Genomic DNA, 19380 nt, shown 5'->3' on the forward strand with positions numbered 1-19380 from the left:
ACCTGTGCTCATAAATAAGTAAATCTGATTTTTAAAAGATTCATTTTACTTTTTAAGTGTTTATGTGTATGTGTGTCTGTATGTATGTGTGTGGATATGTGCACACAAGTAAAGGTACATGAGGAGGCCAGAGGGTATCAGATCTCCTGGAGCTGGTCACAGGTGGTTGTGAACCAATAGTTGTGGGTTCTGGAGATTGAACTTGAATGCTAAGCCATCTCTCTAACCCCAGTTATTGGCATTCTAAGTGACATTCAGGCTAGCCTCCCTATCCTGTGGATCTATATTTCAGAATTTCCCAGAATTGTTCATTATATCCCATTAAGTAACAAACAGTCTTTAAAAGGCACAGGCAGTCTTCCTGCCTAAAACCCTTGGACCAATCAACTTCAACCATTTCCATACCTGTCACAAGGATGGTGCTTGGTGAACAGAGTATATTGTTTCTCGATGGGTAGTTTCTGCATTTAGATGTAAAGCTTTTTTGCCAATGGGATGTGGATACAAATTGTGACTCCATAATGGTCTGCATGCAAGCTGCTGACATCCTAGACAAGGAAAACCTACACCCATGGGTCAGGAAGAGAGGGACTGTGGGTAGCTATCCAACTGAGGATATCCATGCATTTGGGGGCACTTGTCCAAGCATAAGGTTGATCTGCAAGACCACCATTCCCAAGACTTGGGGAATCTAAAAGGTCCGAATTCTGTGCATGGTCCTGCTAGGCCTCTCCTTAGGGGTTAAGGTCAAAACATGTTCAAGAGGTTTACAGCATTAAACTCTGCATGGCTTTGCCAGCATTGGGTACACAGCTTTCAGCACCCTGTCTAAACACCCAAGCAACACTGGAATAGACTATCTATACTTGCTTTGATGTGGGAGACAGTTCTGTGAGACGTGATCTAATCTGGAAAAAAAAAAATCCTACCCAGGTAAACTCCTTGAGAATTTAATTGCTTTGTGTATAGAATTAACAATAGATTCTTGCACTCATGTATAAATTTTATGACATGTTAATTTTGAACCAGGTGGTTTACAAGGATAACTTAGCAACCTTGGATCCCTACACACACACACACACACACACACACACACACACACACACACACACCACACCGGTCCAAACAAAGCAACTGGTCACTATTCCCTAGTACTTTCCTAGCATCCCACTAGAACCTCTCTAAACACATATTTATTTATTTATTTATTTGCTGAACATATGCTAGACTACATCCTAGAGCCAACATCAGCATGTCATTCAAGCCTAGAATGGTTTGTAGCATGTGCATAATAAAGCAAACTGTGTCCTGAAATGAGATTTTAGGGGAGGGAAAATCCTCTATTTACTATCTCATGCCTATGCATGATTGGCCATGCACATTATTAAAATCAGATGCATCTTGGGAAAGACTGTGACTAGAGAAGAAAGTCTTATGTAGCCTGTCAATCAAAACAGAAAACACCAATGCTCTTGCTTCTGATGACCAGCTCCTCCAGGTCCCGTGGAAAGAAGTCCTATGGAGTAGTCCAGAGTGCTTGAGTAAAGCTCACTCAGGGCCTGCAGCTCTACTGCAGTGAATCTCTTCTACTTTCATTTTGCCTTTGAGTAAAATCTCTTTATTACCTTGCTATTTATGTGTACTTTTCAATTCTTTGAACTGGACATTAAGAACTTGATTTGTACTGTTTCAACTCATGATGATGATGATGATGATGATGATGCAACACTGTGTCATGTGATGACAAGCCTAATAATGCTTCCTATGGCCAAGTCATACAGCTTTTCTAAGGAAATAATGGGATAAATGAGGTTTTCATTGGGAAAACTATTTTTTATGTTATTAGATAACATAAGGAACAGATTTTCTTTCTTTTTTATTTGGTTTTTTTTTTTTTTTTGCTGAGTACTTGTCAAAGCAGAATGAAATAAGAAGACAGATGACACATGTTCCTAAAAAGAAATCAACGTCTATTGTGTTAGCACTATGTCTATAAAATCTACAAACAATTGAGGTAGAAGTCTTTTTCATTTCTTAAGACAGGGTCTCACGAAATGGCCAAGGCTGGCTTCAAATTGGTGTTCCTCCTGTTTCCTAAGTGCTGAAATTACCAGGCACCACCATGCCTGTTTCAAAACTTATTTTTTCAAAGAGCCAGGCAAAAATATTTCTCCAAGTTTAATACAACAATGAATATCTAACAAGGTCAAAGTCTTCTTATGGAAAAAGTCACAGGCTGCTTAATAAAATAAATTATTTTCAAGGTTCAGTATTTCAGGCAGAACAATATTAGCAGAGTGATAAACATATCAACAGGAAGAGTCCTCAGCAGATGGACATTTTTATGGAAATTCCAGGGGAGGCATCACTCAGTAGTGGTAAAAATGAACAGGAGTCAGTAAGAGAGTTTTCTGCAACCTGGGATGCTTGGACTGGAAAGTGGACATGTGGAAAGGACAGATGGATGCAAGAGGACAAGTGATGAGACCGTACCCAGATGCAGGGCACCTAAGACCCTGGCTCCCCATCCCCTGCTAACCCCTATGGCTTCCACTGACATTTTGACTTTGCATCCCAGCAAGGGGCAGCCATTGCAGTCCTGTGTTTATTGTCCCTCTCCAGACCTTTGCTCTTGTCTGCCCTCCTCAGCTCTGCTGGGTGCACCCTCTTTGTGGAGTTTGTTCTCTGGGGTATCCTGGTCACTGGCATTATTTTCTTCTGGCCAAGTACCTATCCCTTCTGCAAACCTGAGTGTACTGTGCACCATGGGTGGGGTTAGATGTCATTATCTCTGATTCCCCATCAATGGTATGCATTCCAGCTGCCCTGGAAACCTTTTGTAAATGGAAGATGAAGTCTACACTTGAAAATCAATGGATAGTACATGTGCTGATAGATCTTGAGGTTCACTGTTAGTCAAATTTGCCTGGTCCCACTATAATGCAGAGGCATGTGGGATATTCAGAGATGAAAGAATGTAGCTGGGCATCTAGGGAAGGGATTCACAGAAACAGACGATAAAAGCAGATCTGTCCCAGGGTTGCACTTTTACTGATGTTTGCTAGTCCCTTCACACTAAAAACACTGACCAATTAAAATAGTAGAACAGCCACACAAGTTCTGTGTGTCCTAAGTTTAAAGTCAATGGGGATGCATCCAGAGGAATTCATTATTTTCTTAGTGACTGTGCATAAACAAGGGTACCACTCTACAGCTCCATACCTGCACTGCTTTCCAGACACACTGATCTGGGGGAAGTACAACCTTTGGTGGCTCTTGGTTTCTTTTCCCGTTGCTGTGATAAATTACCCCAACTATAGCATCTTATGGGAGAATGCATTTATTTTAGCTCACTGGCTATAGTTCATCATGGTAGGGAAGGAAAAGCAACAGAAACTTGAAGCTGCTTACTGGCTACCATGAGGTGGAAAAGCTCCTCTGTCACACATTCGTACTGCCACGATGTTATGCCCAAATGCTTAGTCTCAGCTATCCTAGACTAAAACCTTTTAAAACTGTGAGTCAAAGTAATGACCTTCTTTTACAATGTTTATGTCTAGCATTTTGGTCATGGCTATGCAAAAGTCACTAACCGCTCTCTTCCTGCCCCAGGATTCTGGTAGAACCTATAATTTCCCCCCCAAAACAAAGGAAACCTGCTTGTGTGTGCACTCTCCTCCCTGCTGGATCTGAAGGCTGAGCTGAAGAACAGCCACAAATCTACCTGAAAGGGGGGTGTCTTCCCTCTTGGCTGTGTATGCCAAGCCTTGCATTTCCTCTGTATCTCAGCTTTAAATGAACAGTTTATCACAAGAGAAACATTTTTCATGGTGGTAAATACATGTTGTTTAAATTTCCTAGCTGTTACTCTGGTGAAAATGTAAGAGTTAGGAACCAGTAAAATATCCATCCTTCACCCAGCCAAATCCTGTGGAATCTATTTTGCCACTTCCAAATATAAAATAGTTCTTTTAAAAGTCAAGTGTTCACTAAAGCTGTCTCCACTGCCTCCCCATGCAGTGTTCTTTTAATACTGCTGTCATACTGCCAAAGCTGTTGGGGGATTTATTTTTAAATGTAGAGATATGAATTTGGCTTTCCACTCACTTGCAGAGCCATTTAGTTTCTTCAGCTTTTAGAACGATGCTGCTGCTGTTCTGTCAAGAGATGCAGGTTTTCTGTTAGATGTCTTCAGTGCTGGGTGAGTCAGGGTTCTCTAGAGGGACAGAAATGATAGAGTGAGTCCATATTACAAAGGGGATTTGTTAGCTTGACTTACACAAGGGCTGGGTAGGTCAACAATGACAGTCTGTGTGCTGGAAAGGCTGAGAAACCCTTAGCTGCTCAGTCCATGAGTCTCATGAGCCTGGTGCCTCAACAGCCCTAATCTGATGCCAAAGGGTGGAGATTCTAGAGAGCAACTGATCTTCAGTCCAGGTTGGAATGCTGAAGCTGGGTTTTGATGTCCACAAAGGTTGGCAGCAACAGTGCAGAAATGATTCCTCGGAGCTTCCTCATGATTATGATTCCAAAAGGTTTCATTTGTTTTGTCTGTCTCTGTGTTTCCAGTCTTTGTTGACTGGGGACAAATGTTTCCTCCATGATCCAGAGAGAAGTACCTGGACTTAGTTGCAGACAGAATGGAAGTGCTCTGGGAAATGGGGTCGATTGTCTTTCTTCAAGGCTTTCCTGCCCTTGAGTCCTGAACATGACCAGTGACAGTAGGAAGGGGAGGCTGTGACAGATGGATGCACCAAGTTTCCATAATATCAGGCTTATTGAAGAATTTCTTTAAAAAGGAATTTATTTTTGGTGTGTGTGTGTGTGTGTGTGTGTGTGTGTGTGTGTGTTTCCTGTGTAAGCACACATACATATGTGCATGAGGGCCAGAAGAGGGTGTTGGCTTTCTGGAACTGCACTTACAGGCAGTTGGGTACTGGGAATTAATTGCTCATCCTCTGAAAAAGTAACAAGTGTTCTTAACCAGTGAGCTACCTCTCCAGCCCCCTATTTAAGAGTTTTCAAATACAATCTTCCCTTCTGAGGAGAGAAAAGGCTTCTACAATGATAATAGGCATAGGCATTCTACATCAATCATGATTAAAAAGTTTGTCACAGGATGGAACCCTGGTCTTATACCCAGTGTTCCAATCCAGTCTAAGAAGCCTGTGCACTGCTAGTCTCTAGACTCAGGACAGGATACATATCTGTTTGCTAGACTTTGCCCTGACAAGTCCTTTGTCATATTCCTCTTCTAGGCCAACCCAGCCCAAGCCTGGTGAGCTCATCTTCCTAATCCTAAGGCTTCTATGCATACCCCAGTCCTCAAGTCGAGCCCAGGTACCACACACAGTGCTTTGGTCCACTCAGAATCTGTGCCTTCCAAAGCTTCAAGTTTGGGCCAGGATACATATCCTGTGTGACAATCCAGTCTGCTGTGTCCACAACAGAACACAACTAACCAAAAAGTCCACATGCTCAGGCCTCATTTAAAAAATACAGCAGTGTGAAAGGTTAAAACCATATGACCTCCACTCATACTACCAGCCCTATAAAAGTGTACTTCCATGAAAATTACCTAGATGAATCAGAGGACAAAAATATTAAAAAAAAATTAATAAACTTCACCAAAGACTTTAAGGAGTTTAAAGAAAACACAACTTAATGAACTTAGAGAGAATGAATTCAAAGAGTGCCTGAGTGATGCCCAAGAAAACACAGCCATGAGGTTGAATGAAATGATAAAAGCAATCCAGGAATAGAAAACTGAGTGCAATAAAGAGAAACACTGAAGAGAACTCAAGTTGAAAGAAGATAGATTTGAAAAATCCAATAACCCAATTAGAAACTCAGGAGAGTGGATTCAATAGAAGACAGAATATCAGGTCTCAAAGGCAAAGTACTGGAATTAGACCACATAAGCAAGAAGTATGAAAAATACAGAAAAGAAACATTCAGGAACTGTGGACACCATGAAAGAAAAAAAAAAAAACACACCCAATTTTTTAATTATAGGCATAGAAAAGCAACAAAAATCTGAGGGCAGTGGCATAGACCAGATCTTACCCAAATTTAGGAAAGACACACCCACATAGATACAAGAAACACACAGAACATCCAGTAGGCAAGACCGTAAAAGAAACTCCCCAAGTCCTAACATAGTTAAAATGCTAAGTATACATAACAAAGTATATCGAAAGCTGCAAAAGAAAACAAACAAAAACCCCAGCAAGTCACATGTGAAGAAAACCCCACCAGAATAGCTGATTTCTTAATAGAAACTGAATTCCAGGAGAGCCTGTAGAACTTCAAATCCAAAAAGACCATGCCTACCAACTTAGGTTACCGTAACAACTAAAACTATCTGCCATAGCTGAAGGAGAAAGAAAAAACTTTCTACAAACAGGCTAAAAACATTCATGTGCACCAAAACAATCCCATGGAGAAGACTGGAGTGAAGAGAGGAATATGCAGAGCCAAGATACCTAGAAAGAAACAAATGAATCCTAGTTACCAAAACAATAGTCAAGGTAAAGATAATCCTAAGTACCGAAACAATAGTCAAGGTAAAGATGAGAACTCAAGACTTGTTGAAAGGTATTAGTTGATTGAGGCACATATTCGAAAAGAAATTCAAAGCACTACTGAAGGAGATTCTGAGTGACTTGCCGGTATTCTCAAGATGATTTTTCCTTTTATTTTCTATAATCAAATGCTGTGGAGATTCCAAAATGAACTCAGAGGTCACCAAAATTCAGATCACAAAATGAGAGTAAACTCATGTGGATCTTTAAAATCTGTTTCTAAGTCAAGTCTGATTTTGCAGGCCTGTAATATCAGCTATTTGAGAGGTTGAGGCTGGGCAAATGTAGCCTACTATGATTGCAGAGTGAGTTCAAGGCCAGCCTGGGAAATTTAGGAAGGCTTGCTTCAAAATAAGATGCAGAAAGAGAGCTGAAGATATGTTCGATTGCAGAGTGCTTTCCTAGAATGAACAAAGCCCTGGGTTCCATCCTGAGTATCCCCTACTGCTCTGAAAAATTCCTAGTGTTCAAAACTATTTGCTATATATATGATTCTTACTAAAATTTAACCCTGATATGCCAAGTGTTAGTTATCAGAACCCACTATGAAATTAATCTATTTCCTCTCTTTTCAAATCTAGTTAATGCTTATTGAAACCTATTTTTACCCCTTGGCTTAAGACCATAGTGTTAAGCTGAAATTGTGTCTCAACTGGCCTTTTTTTTCTAAGAGATGAAGTTCTTAAGCTTTTCCCCCCTCTATGATAGAGTTCATTCACATCTGTTAGCTTCACTTTGTTAAAATCCAAGGTGCTGTGCATGAACCACATAAGCCCACTCTGAAGGCAAGACACATAGATGGGTTGGGTGCCACTCCCCATGACACACACAATGGAATACTTGTAGTCTCTCGTCTTTGCCTTTTAGGGTCATTGGTGTTCCTAGTCTTCCTCAGAAAGGCTGTGAATAAAATATCAAGATCAACAATTATCAAGAAATGCTACAAATGGTGGGAATAATCTTCTACCCATATTTGAATTTTAAATTAAATGAGGGTTGATAACTTGGATTAAAATAATTTTCAAAATGAGATTCTTCACCATTACTCACATTTCATTAATAGAAAGCTTTCTGTTCTTACTATTCAAATGAGACATAATATGCATAAATGATCATGTTTATAAGATAATCGCTGCTATCATTTTAGAGTCTACAGTTTATTTGGTAGGGCTACAAACACTGAGTGGGATGTGATGGGCACTGGGGAGGCTGGGCTTGCCTCATTGCCAGTTGTATGAAGAACCTCTTAAGCCTCAGAGTCTTCCCCCTGCAGCAAGAGGACAAGACTAATCTTACCTGCACCTAAGTGAGCTGTGAGCTCCAAGGACCCAGCGGGAGACCACAAATGGCCTCTAATCAGAGACCACAGTGATTTTTGTCATTTTCTAATAGAAGCATAGAACCGAGGTGATCTTAAGATTAACTATATAATCCAAATAAAAATAAAACAATTTCTGATCCAATGCCCACTGTGAAGGGCTGAGCAGGAGCAGATTCTTAGATCCTAGAGGTATCTTGTTCTAAGAATGGTGAAAGATTTGGCACCTGTAGGAGCCCAGACTTAAAATGTGCCTGTGGCCATTTCAGGGTGCAATACTTGGCACCTGAATAGTGTGCAGAAGGCAGTGAGCATCTGGTTGTTTTTAAAATGTGTATCTTTCAGAAAGAGTTATGCACTCATACAAATGTAAAAATACACTTTAGGGTATAATCTTCTTGAGAAATGCTATGATATTCTCTGGTATCCAGTAAGGTCCATTTTTGATACTGAGATTTTTTTTTTCATAAAAACTAAATGAAAAAATTCCCCATTTCCTCAACTCTAGTCCAGAATACCTTCTAATTTTGAGTGGGTTTGGCTTTTTTGTTTGTTTGTTTGTTTTTGAGACAGGGTTTCTCCATGTAGTTTTGGTGCCTGTCCTGGATCTCGCTCTGTAGACCAGGCTGGCCTTGAACTCACAGAGATCTGCCTGGCTCTGCATCCCCAGTGCTGGGATTAAAGGCGTGCATCACTGACTGGCTGGCTTATTTATTTATTTATTTATTTTTAAATAGAGAAAAATCGTTAAGCTTTGAGATTATGTCCCAAAAGAGGATTTGGAGAGAAGGAATTTATCATTCTTTTTCCTGAGTGAATATTCACAGAACTCTTAACTCTTGTTGCTATAGACATTCCCACTAACAGAAGTTGAGTAGAAGCATGAGAACGAACTTCCACATAAACAATGCTGTCTGGTCCTCCATGGATACAATTTGTAGGGTGGAATGGGAGGACCACTCCACTCCCATAGTCTGAGAGAAAACTTAAGTGTTCAGAGGGGTGCCATGTACAACACATATTCTATATACATGATGGATATACACTGAGTAAGGAGGTTGTAATTTCAACAAGAGAAACACATACTATATTTGATATGTTAAAACTATTTCCTTCCTCCCAGATATCAGATAAACATGGGTGGAGGGCAGTCAGAGGTCTGTGGCTGATTGCCAAAACCTTCTCTGCTTCAAGGTCTGAGGGATAGCTAGACCCCAGCAATGTTTCTCTGCTTCCCACAGGGCCCATGTGTTTCCTTAGGCCTCTGTGCTCTTCAGTCTGATGGCTTATGTTCACCCTTCTCTAGAAGCCTGGAGAAATAAGAGCACAGTCACACCTTTTCCTAACCACAGCCTGAATTTCTGAAAGGAAACTCAAGAATTCCTTTAAATTTTTTTAATAAGAAAATAGAAAAGTCCCAGATTTGAAGTTATAAACAATATGAAAGACAAGGAAACCAAAGCATGTGCTGTATTTGATTAATTAGGAAAAAATAGAATTTCACATTTAAATGACATATAATTCAATTACATAACAAACATGTAAGCATTTAATATAAAACTAAATAATTAAAATTCCTCATCCCCCTATTAATTTCTCAACCCAAATGCCAGTCCCACCTGTGACAAAGGGAGAGTTACCAACGTGCCTGTGGGAAGCCCATTCCTTCTAAAAAAGAGTAAGTGGTGGCTTCCTACTCTCCTACCAGGTTCTTTGCAAAAATAAAATTTGGATTTCACGAATGCAAGCAGTAGACTGTGGTGTTGCATCACTGTCTGTTTGAGACAGGCTGGGATGGGATGGTTTCAGAGGACCCTGAGTTCCCACCACCACTGTGCCTGGTCAGATCTGTACCCCACTGTCAGATTCAACAGTCTGACCCATCTGTGAAACTAGTGATGTCTTTATTGGTATCACAACTATAGGCTCATTATAAAACCACACAAAGTTGCAACATTGTGCAGGAAAGATTTGTTTCTTAAGAAAATAATTTAATTGCTTGTAGTGCTCTTCAGACTCATTTTAGCTGCTGCACATGTATCTTCTCGTCATACTCTGGCTGTCCATGAACACAGGGTCCAAGGAGGCCACCTTGGCAGCAATGAAGGAGTGGATACAGTGGAGGACTGCCGTCAAGTCCTGGAACTCCAGCTCCTGAGGGGAAAGGAAACAGGACTGTGGTCACTAGGAAGAAGCAATGTGGCAACTTTTAGCAAACTCAGCTCTTTGTGTACGCCAAGACTTTTCCTCAAATAAATACAAACACACATCGAAATAGGTAGTGTTAAAATAAAGGCAGCATAGCACAATCAACATATATCTATAAAGATGGCTATACTGTCATTTGTATTGATACTCTGACAATGCAGGATGTGTTTCCTTGATTCTATACAGGGTAACATGCAATCCTTTTATGTGACATTCTTCCTTAGTTTGTGCTCGGTCTTAGGTAGACCTGAAGATCAGAGTGATGATTTATGTCTTCACCACAAGCTGGAAATGCCAGGGCTAACAGTGACATTTAGATGAGGGTCCCATGGCAGCGGAGCTAGCTGTTTGCTTACCTGGTTGCAACTGTGCACTCTCCCATGTGTGGCTTGTAAAGGGCATTTTTGGAAGGACAACCAGAGCCCTGCTATGTGAGTAGCACACATAGAGGGAGACCTTGGTTCCTCCTCATCCAGTTGTCATGCCCCCCCAAAAAAAAAAAAAAAAAAAGAAATGATACTCAAGAACAGGATTCTTTAGGAGATTGTGGGCTTCACCACCACAGAGCATATGAAAAATACCTTAAATTCCTGGGTCCTTACTTCTCCACTGTGAAGCTCTCAAACAGTAATGGAGATCAGAGGGCAGAGATTACCATGGTTTCTAGGATCAAATGCAAGTCTCCAGCCTCAGAGCCATTCTGCTAGTCTCTGGAATTATTCCTTTCCTTATATACTTCTCCACATGAAGTCCCCAGCCCAAACCAGCAATGATCTTTCAAGGCTAAACAGAAGTTTAACAGTCTTCAAATGTCATGCTGCTATTGGGAAAATCAATCTTCATGTCTTGGGATACAAATCCATCCAACAGGCAGAAAAGATGTTCTGAGTACATCATTGGTGTTTTTATTTGTTTTCCTCTTCTGTGTTTTCCAATGTGGTGAAGAACAGCACAATTCCCTTAAGGTGACTTCAATTATTGACACTCTATTTATTCAGTTTCAGCAAATTCTATCATACTCTAAACTGCTGAGACAATACCACAGGAAAAGCTTCATCATTTTCAGGAGGACAGCCCACTCAGGCTTGTCAGTTTCCCAGTTGTGTTCCTTGAAGCCTGGCCAGGCAGGACCTCTGGGAGGGGAAGTCAGCCCCCCTCCCTAAGGGAGGGATGGAGCTCTCCACAGGTGCTGAAGTCCCCCAACATGAACCCCTGATGTCTTACTAAGACATTTTTCTTCTTAAAGGCAAGGATTCCATATTTCAAAACTAGCCTCTACCGTCCTGTACAAAAGACTCCACAGAAATGCCTCTCTTGTGACATTGTCCATTCCTTTCAAAAACTGCTCCTGTCCTGGGGCTCAGGACCTTGAACCAACCAGAGCACCACGGGAGGGTGACCTGGGAAAGGGGACAGGAGATTTCACTTTGGAATGACTAAGAAATTGTGCTGCTGCTACAAGGAGAGAGTGAGCCAGCTGGAAAATGAGTCCCATGGAGTCATACCTGGCCAGAGACAGAAAAGACATGGGGATGGGGTTCCTTGTATTTGGAATCTGTCCTCCACCTTCTTATGCCTGTGACCAAAGGGCTCTCTTTTCTTTCTGCCAATGTAAGATCCTCCTTTGCATGCAGGTGAAGTTTAACTTTGATTTTACCTGCATGAAAGAATATGTTACTTTGATTTCTTTTTTTTTCTTCTTTTTTGTCTGAGTAATGAACAAGATATTCTAGGTGCTTTGGTTTCTCTTCATATTGCTGAAGGGGTTTCATAGTGAAGCTCTGTACTTGCTACACAGGTGGCCCCTCCTGGTTGTTTGTAGGATCCATGAGTTACCTAGCTCCTTTGCCTGATGTCAGCCCAATCACTTGTTTTCTGCATACCATGAGGTGGTAGTCAGGATTTTTTTTTATTAGGTATAATTTTTCTCCAGAAGAGAAGACCACCAAATAATCTTCTAGAACAAACATAAGATTCTTGCAAGCTTAACAAAACTCTACTTCAATCTGTGCATGCTCTTGGTAGTAATCTTCTCAATGGGATGAGTAGAAGAACAAAGCCACAAAGTCCACATCATATGCATTTCAGCAGCTGTGCTTTATGTATGGGAACTGAAAATTGCTTTACAAATTCCTACAATTTACTCAATAACAGCATGACACACTGGGAGAAGAAGAAGAAGAAGAAGAAGAAGAAGAAGAAGAAGAAGAAGAAGAAGAAGAAGAAGAAGAAGAAGAAGAAGAAGAAGCAGCAGCAGCAGAAGCAGCAGCAGCAGCCGCCGCCAGATGGCCACTGACATTGAGGCACAGATCCCAAAGCAGACTTGGTATTTCCTGGCATGGTAAATTGAAGCCACATCAAAAATTTTTGAAAAGACTATCACCAGAGAGTTGCTCCATGCAAAATCTCATCCAGGAGCATTCCCATCCAGGAATCAAGTGTAAGTCTCTGGAGCAGGAGTCAGTCTTGGTCCAAATATAGCATCTGAACATTTCACAGAAAATCTTTGGTTCAACCAAGGGCCAAGTCATGACACCCCCTGCTCCGCCTAGATCCCAAGCATACTCTGTCAGCAGGGCCATTCTGAATTGCACCTGGGCAGGTGTTGTTGACCAAAGCCATGTTTGGTCTCTGTTGAACAGGACATTCATGGTGATCCCAGCGCCTTTCTGGGGCTGCCACTCCCTGCTGATCCTCAAACATGTGTCACAGGTGGTGGTGTATTGCCACCTGCTACTTGCTGAGAAAGAGAATCTACAATTGACTAGAAAGACATATAGCAGGGGCATAGCAACCTTCTCCAAATTTGTCTGACAGGCCTGAGGTTTATTTAATAAAGATAATTCTTTTCAAAACTAGTTTTGAGAAAAGCAGGAAAAGCCAGATAGTGTCTGTAACTGTAGACTGTTGCTGCCCCTTCCCCACATCAGCTAGGCTGTCTTCTCCAAGAGTGTCATATGTACTTTTCAAACATATTTGACATTTTAAGAATGTGGGCCTCTAGATGATCACTGCCCACCAGTACAATGGAGCCATGAGAAGCCCAGGTTAGGATAATTCTGATTCTTGGTGGGATGTGATGTATTATACTGTTAGAAAAGATACTTCTATGTTTAATCATAGCTTATTGTCAGCAGAGCTAACACTTCAGTATTGTTCAGTCTCTGAGGTGAAGTGCACCAATCTGGAAAGAAGTCCTCAAGATCTGTGCTTGTTTACCCGTGCCAGCTCAGGCTGGAGCTGAGTTGATGGTTCATGTCCCTGACACATAGATATCACCTTGCGATTCAGACTCTGGCCCCTCCATTTACTGGTCCTGCAGTCAGGCAGTGGGACACTGTCAGCTGCTCCCAATGTTCCTGACATTTGTTACTTGCTCTGCTGTCAATTGTTCTACCATGATTGTCTTTAAATTATGGAAACTTTTCTGAAAATGTACTCCATGAATCTGGTGTGGTTCTGATCAAATACAGTGCACGACTGAGCTGAGCTGCCTGAAGACTGTGTACCTAGGAGGTAGTTTCCCTATGAAATGAAACTGTGCCCCCACACCATCCTTAGCATCCCCGTGTGACTGAGGTGGCTGAGAACAGGGGACAGTTACTGGAGTCCATCAGTGTGAGATGGATATTATTTATTTATCAACATAATTAATAACATTTCCTCAGCCTCAAAACTACCATATAAACTAAGATAAAAGTCAGAGGCTACCACTTCCAGTTTCCAAAAGCAGAAATGGACTTTCAAATCAATCTTCCAAAGTGACAAAGCCAATTAGTTGCAGAAATGTCACTTGAAGTCAGGAATACAAGAAGCCTCACAGGGCTTCCCTGCCCCCACTGCTAGAGTTTTAGGGACTTGGTACTATAGTGTCACCATGTTGCAAGCCATCTGAGAATGAGAGTCACCCTGAGAAACCCTGAATCACCAGGATTCATGAGATTCTCTCAAGTGCAGAATCTCAGCTTTACCCAATCTCCTTACTGTCTAGCTGTCTTTGTCCTGGGCATACCTTGAGGACTGGGTAGTGCTGTTGAAGGGACACACACAAGCCAGATGCTATCATCTAGGAGGAACAGGGAACAGGGCCAATGACCCCACAGGAAAGGGACCAAGGAATAGAGGAGGTGATTTTGAGGGTACCTTCCCATGTGTATCAATCCTTGAACAAAAGATTCTGCATTTGGGCAAGGGTAGGGATGGAGGCATTACAGAAAAGGGCAGGAACCAGGGACCAAAAGCAAAAAGCAGGTGATAGCTGTGGGTCTGTGTATGGGTACCATCAGGGAGAAAACATGCTGGGTAGGTTCTGGGAGGTCCCTAAGCTCATAGCACAGAACCACAAACACCATTGTAAGGACAGCCCTTTAGGAAGTACAGGGAGCTATGGGTGGAGGGTGTATAGGAGAGAGACAGAATCGTGTCTGTGGGGCAAAGATACCTGTCCAGTATGAGACAGAAGGGAAGGCCTAGAGATAGAAATTCCTGTCAGAAGAGGACACGAGTCCATGAGAAAAGACTAGAAAGGAAGCCAATGCCAGCTTTGAGAGAGGGCAGATATATGCAGGACTGGTGTTCTTTGGCACAACCCAGACGAGAGACTCCCCTAAAGCACCAGAGAGAGGTGTGCTCTCCAGGAATGGTGAAGCAACCAGTGGGAGAGAGAGAGAGAGAGAGAGAGAGAGAGGGAGAGAGAGACAGAGACAGAGAGACAGACACAGAGAGAGACAGAGAGGGGGAAAGGGAGGCAGGGAGGGGAGGATGTGAGCAGGAGAAGGAGAGATCAACTCAATGCACTGATCCAACTCAAGGAGCTGGAGGGACTCATGGAGAGTGTAAGAATACACTGCTCTCCTCAAAGGAGGCCCCTCTTCTCATTTTATTTGGAATTTAATTGCATCAACTGGGGTAAACTGTGGTTTTACTGTCTGGGTCTTAGCTACATGTGGTGCACTGTAACAAAAAGACTAGAATTTTTCAGAAGTCAACAATTTGTAGGTTTTTAAGTTGCCCACTAATCTATGCAACTTGATGGAATCATACACTGTCTCCTCCATCTTACCCAGGATGTGAGACCTCCTTCTGTCCACCGTCTACACACTGTCTACACTGCCTGATGCTAGTCATTTAGAAACCATCTGTTAATTAGATCAACTGTCTTAACACCACCATGACCATTACTTTATCTAATGGTGACTCCAAAATAGTGATATTGGCAATTCAAATGTGTCAATAAGAAACCATAAAGTGCTTCCCTTACACAAAAAAATTAAGTTTATCATAAACTTGTATAGGAGTACTTGTATGGCATATGCTGGGGAAAATACAGATGCACAGATTTCAGTACTAAATTCGTAACTTTTTAATCATTGTGGCAAGGTCTCTGATAGAAGGAACTCCAGGCAGGGAATTGTACTTTTGTTCAAGATTTCAGGAGATTGCAATTCATCATGGTAGGCACCAGGAGTGTGTGGAGCTGTGGTGGCTCCTTACATCTTGAAAGATCATGAAACAGAGATCTCAGCCAGAACCAGAAGCAGATATGTAACCTTTATGTCCTACCCCAGACAACTCAAGTCTGCTAGCTAGACCTCAGTACTAAAGTTTCTACAACCTCTAAAATCAGCACCACCAGGTGGGGACCAAGAGTTCAAACACATGCAGGGAGCATTTCAGACTCAACTCCAAACAGGTACTATTTCGGACTTCTGGTAGAAACTGGGTAGGGGATGTTTAAGAACATAGCCCCTGGAAATGGAGACCCTGTCATCTCTTCTGCCAAACTCGTGTTTGTCCTTGTCAGTGTTCTATTCCTATGAAGGGACATCACAGCCACGGGAGATCTTATAAAAGAAGGTATTTAATTAGAGGCTTTCTTACAGTTTCAAAGGCTTAGTCCATTATCATCATGGCAGGGAGCATGGCAGCATGCATGGTACTGGAGAAGTAGCTGAGAGCTTTACATCCTAATCTAGAGGCAGAAAGAGACTAGGCCTGGCATGGGTTTTGAAACCTCAAAACCCCAGTGACAGACTTCCTCCAACAAAGTCACACCTACTCCAACAAGGCCATACCACTTAATCCTTCTAATCCTTTCAAGTAGTTCAATCCTTGGTTACTAAGCATTCAAATACATGGATGGGCATAGGTATTGTACTTATTCAATCTACCACAGTGTTCATTTGTTAGGATTTGAAGGTGTATATGCTTTTTTTCTTTAAACAAAACAAAACATTTTCTGTCACCTTCAGAGTTGGTTCTGTAATCTGTCTCCAGGCTGTGGTGTGTGTTAGGTGGTGAAATCTAGACTTTTTCTGGTTCACATCCTTTTTTAAAAGAAGGATTTATTTTTCTTTTTAATTATGTGTATGGTTTTATGTTTTTGCTGGGGTATATACATGTGACTATAGGTACTTGTGGAGGTCCAAACAGGAAATCAGATCCCCTAGAGTTGAGTTATAAACACTGCAAGTTTCAGGGGAAGGGTCCTATAAACTGAATTTGGGTCTTCTACAAGAACAGTATATGCCTTTAACCACGAAGCGATCTCGCTAGCACCTCTGTGCTATGGGACGTCTTTGTGTACACTATGAATATATGTTGTTCCCATTGGTTAATAAATAAGCTGCTTTGGCCTATGGCAAGGCAGCTTAGAAGCAGGCAGGACATCCAAGCAGAGATATAGGAAAGAGAAAGGTCGGATGAGAGAGATGCCAGCTCGCCGCCCAAGGAGCAACAAGATGACAGCAGACCAGTAACACCACGGCCACGTGGCAACATATAGATTAATAAAAATGGGTTAATTTAAGATGAAAGAGCTAGTTAGCAAGAAGCCTGAGCCATAGGCCATACAGATTGTAATTAATATAAGGCTCTTTGTGTTTACTTGGAACTGAGCAGCTGCAGGACAGTGTGAGACACAGGAAAACTTTTGCCTACACCTCTGGTTCACATTCTTATTCTACCTCTTTCAATAAATAACAGAATTACAAATTAATGCGTTTTATTGACCTTGGCAGGATGTTAAAAAAAAAGAATGACTTCTGCAAAGGACCCTGACTCTGTCATTTTTGCTGTTTCCACATATTTTAAGATGAACAACTTTTGGCAAAGCTGTTTTAATTAATTCAGTTTTTTCAATTTGCGTAGCTCCAGAGTAACTCATACACACACTGAGAGCAAGAAAGCTGGAGATGAAGAGTGTCTGTGGTTTCCCTTCTTTTTTCCTGTGCTGGTAAATATTTTATTTAGAAATTTCAAGTTCTGATGAAGATAAATAACTCCTGTACATTTTATTCAACCAAGGTCAATATCTTGAAGGACAGTATAAAATTTCTCTCATTTTTAATTTAATGCCAGAGGGTGAAATATTGATACTGATGCACTGGAAAGAGATCTTCCGCTATTCTGGTGTACAAATAATTTGCAGATACACAAAACTGACTGGCACTGACTCACACCAGTATGTGCTTTGCCCCTTGGCGAATCATTAGCCTCTGCAAGGTGGCCAGTACAGCCTCCTGTCTTTCCTTTCTGTTCTAGTGAGGACAGCAAGATGGTAACCTCCTTCTCCCTCTTCTGGGGGTATGCCAACACTTGCGCTTCTGTTTCCCTCTTTAAAAACACAGTGCTCATATTGACTTTTCATTCTATCAGTAACATGAATGATGTTTCTTTGAACCTACATCTTCAGCCCTCACTCATCTCCAGGGCCAGTGAATAATGAGAGCACACTGGCATTCCACAACACAGATAGAAATTGGGTCCAGCTGTCCCTGCTTGTAAAATCTGTTATTTAATAAACTATAATTAGAAGAAAAATGGTTAATAAAATGGACAGGGAGTAAAAGGTATAAACTAGGCAGTTTCCTTGGATACAGAGAAAGTGAGCCTATGGCACACATGTGCAAGTACAGCTAGGCCAGCCATGCTTCAGGGTGTCCAACACACATGTGTTGCTTGGCCGTGAGGACAGAGTACTCTTCTTATGTGGAGATAAATCCTTTAATAAAGCTCCCAGGAACTCAATTAGCTTTCTAGATAGCACCTCTTTCCAGGTAGAGCCTTATCTCTGATGTTTTAGCCTACATTCACTTCCAGGAGGTGGGGGTTCTCTGCCTTTCCCAAAACCTAACTGGTACCCAGAGAGTGGTATCTGTACTCTAGAAGGGACCCTGGGGCATAAGAATGTGACTAAGGAACCACTCAGGGCTTTCCGATCATCTAACTGGGTAGCTTTTCCTTGTCACTAATAAAATCTTTAAATTTTAATTAAAAATTAAATTTTAAACAGACACTATGATTTATTATTACCTCCAAAAATCTCATAGCTCATTTTTTTAAAAGAATAATTTCCAAAGGTTGGGGTGAGCTGGCCCTGAGGCACACTGCATGTGTGTTGTACTGAGTTTAACTGATAGTGCTAGTTAAGAGCACATGCCATGCCTGCCCACAGGTATAGACTTCTGCCTTGGAAAGTGCTGTCCATATCAAGAACTGGGCATGTGAGTGTTTTCCTGCACACTGGCCCTTGGTTCCAGGCCTCATTTTCAGCTGGATGTCAACTAGCTCTGAGTGTCATGGTTCCTATGTTCCTGGACCAAAAGAAGCCTTGTAGCCTCCAATGGGCCATCAGTCAGTTTGTCTCTCAGTCACCTTTACCTGTCAGGCATGGTGACGAGAATGCCACCTGGATTTATGCATTGCTGAGTACAGAAGTCAGGAAGACGAAAACAGTCCTCTCAGGGGAGATTTCATGCTTAGTTCAGGTACCAACCTCCTTCCCAGTGATAGAAGAACGTTCTGGAGATGGTGAGGCCATATGGGTGGGGCCCACATGATGAGAGTTTTGTTCTTGTTTAAAAGCTCCTTCCACTAAGTGAGGACACAGAGAAGGTGTATTTGTGAACAAGAAAGCCTCAGACACCAGAAGCGAGATATGGCTGGACCTGGGACTTGAAGCTCCCAGGACTATGAACCAACCTGTTCTCAAACCCAGCTCTATGCTGGCGTCCACCTGGTGTCCTCTGGTGCCTCACTCTGGAATAGCATCTCAGGGCCCTCTCCCCAGTGTCTAATTATGCTGTTTTTTTTCATGATTTGGGCCCTTTTTCTTCCTTTCTGCATTAATAGATTGTTTCAGGGAACAGACCCATAACTGCTTGCCTTACTGCAGGGCCACCTTGTTCAGTTAGCTTAGGATCTGAGCTGCCAGAGTGCCTTAGAAACCTCAGCCCAGTGATATCCCAGATGGGATAAACTAATTGTCAA

At 41.9% G+C, this 19380-nt stretch overlaps 1 protein-coding gene across 1 annotated transcript in view; it reads right to left on the bottom strand.

Annotated features, from left to right (window-relative positions):
* Nucleotides 1-9324: 9324 nt before the first annotated feature.
* Nucleotides 9325-19380, bottom strand: part of Sntg2 (syntrophin gamma 2) — a 111717-nt gene continuing 101661 nt past the window's right edge. Inside the window, exon 13 of the mRNA XM_036170282.1 lies at nucleotides 9325-10056. Within this exon, the coding sequence (XP_036026175.1) occupies nucleotides 9925-10056 (132 nt within the window). The 3' untranslated portion in view covers nucleotides 9325-9924. The remainder of the gene's footprint in view (nucleotides 10057-19380) is intronic.

The sequence above is a fragment of the Onychomys torridus genome, chromosome 21 (genome assembly GCF_903995425.1).
Source record: "Onychomys torridus chromosome 21, mOncTor1.1, whole genome shotgun sequence".
Classification (NCBI taxonomy): domain Eukaryota; kingdom Metazoa; phylum Chordata; class Mammalia; order Rodentia; family Cricetidae; genus Onychomys; species Onychomys torridus.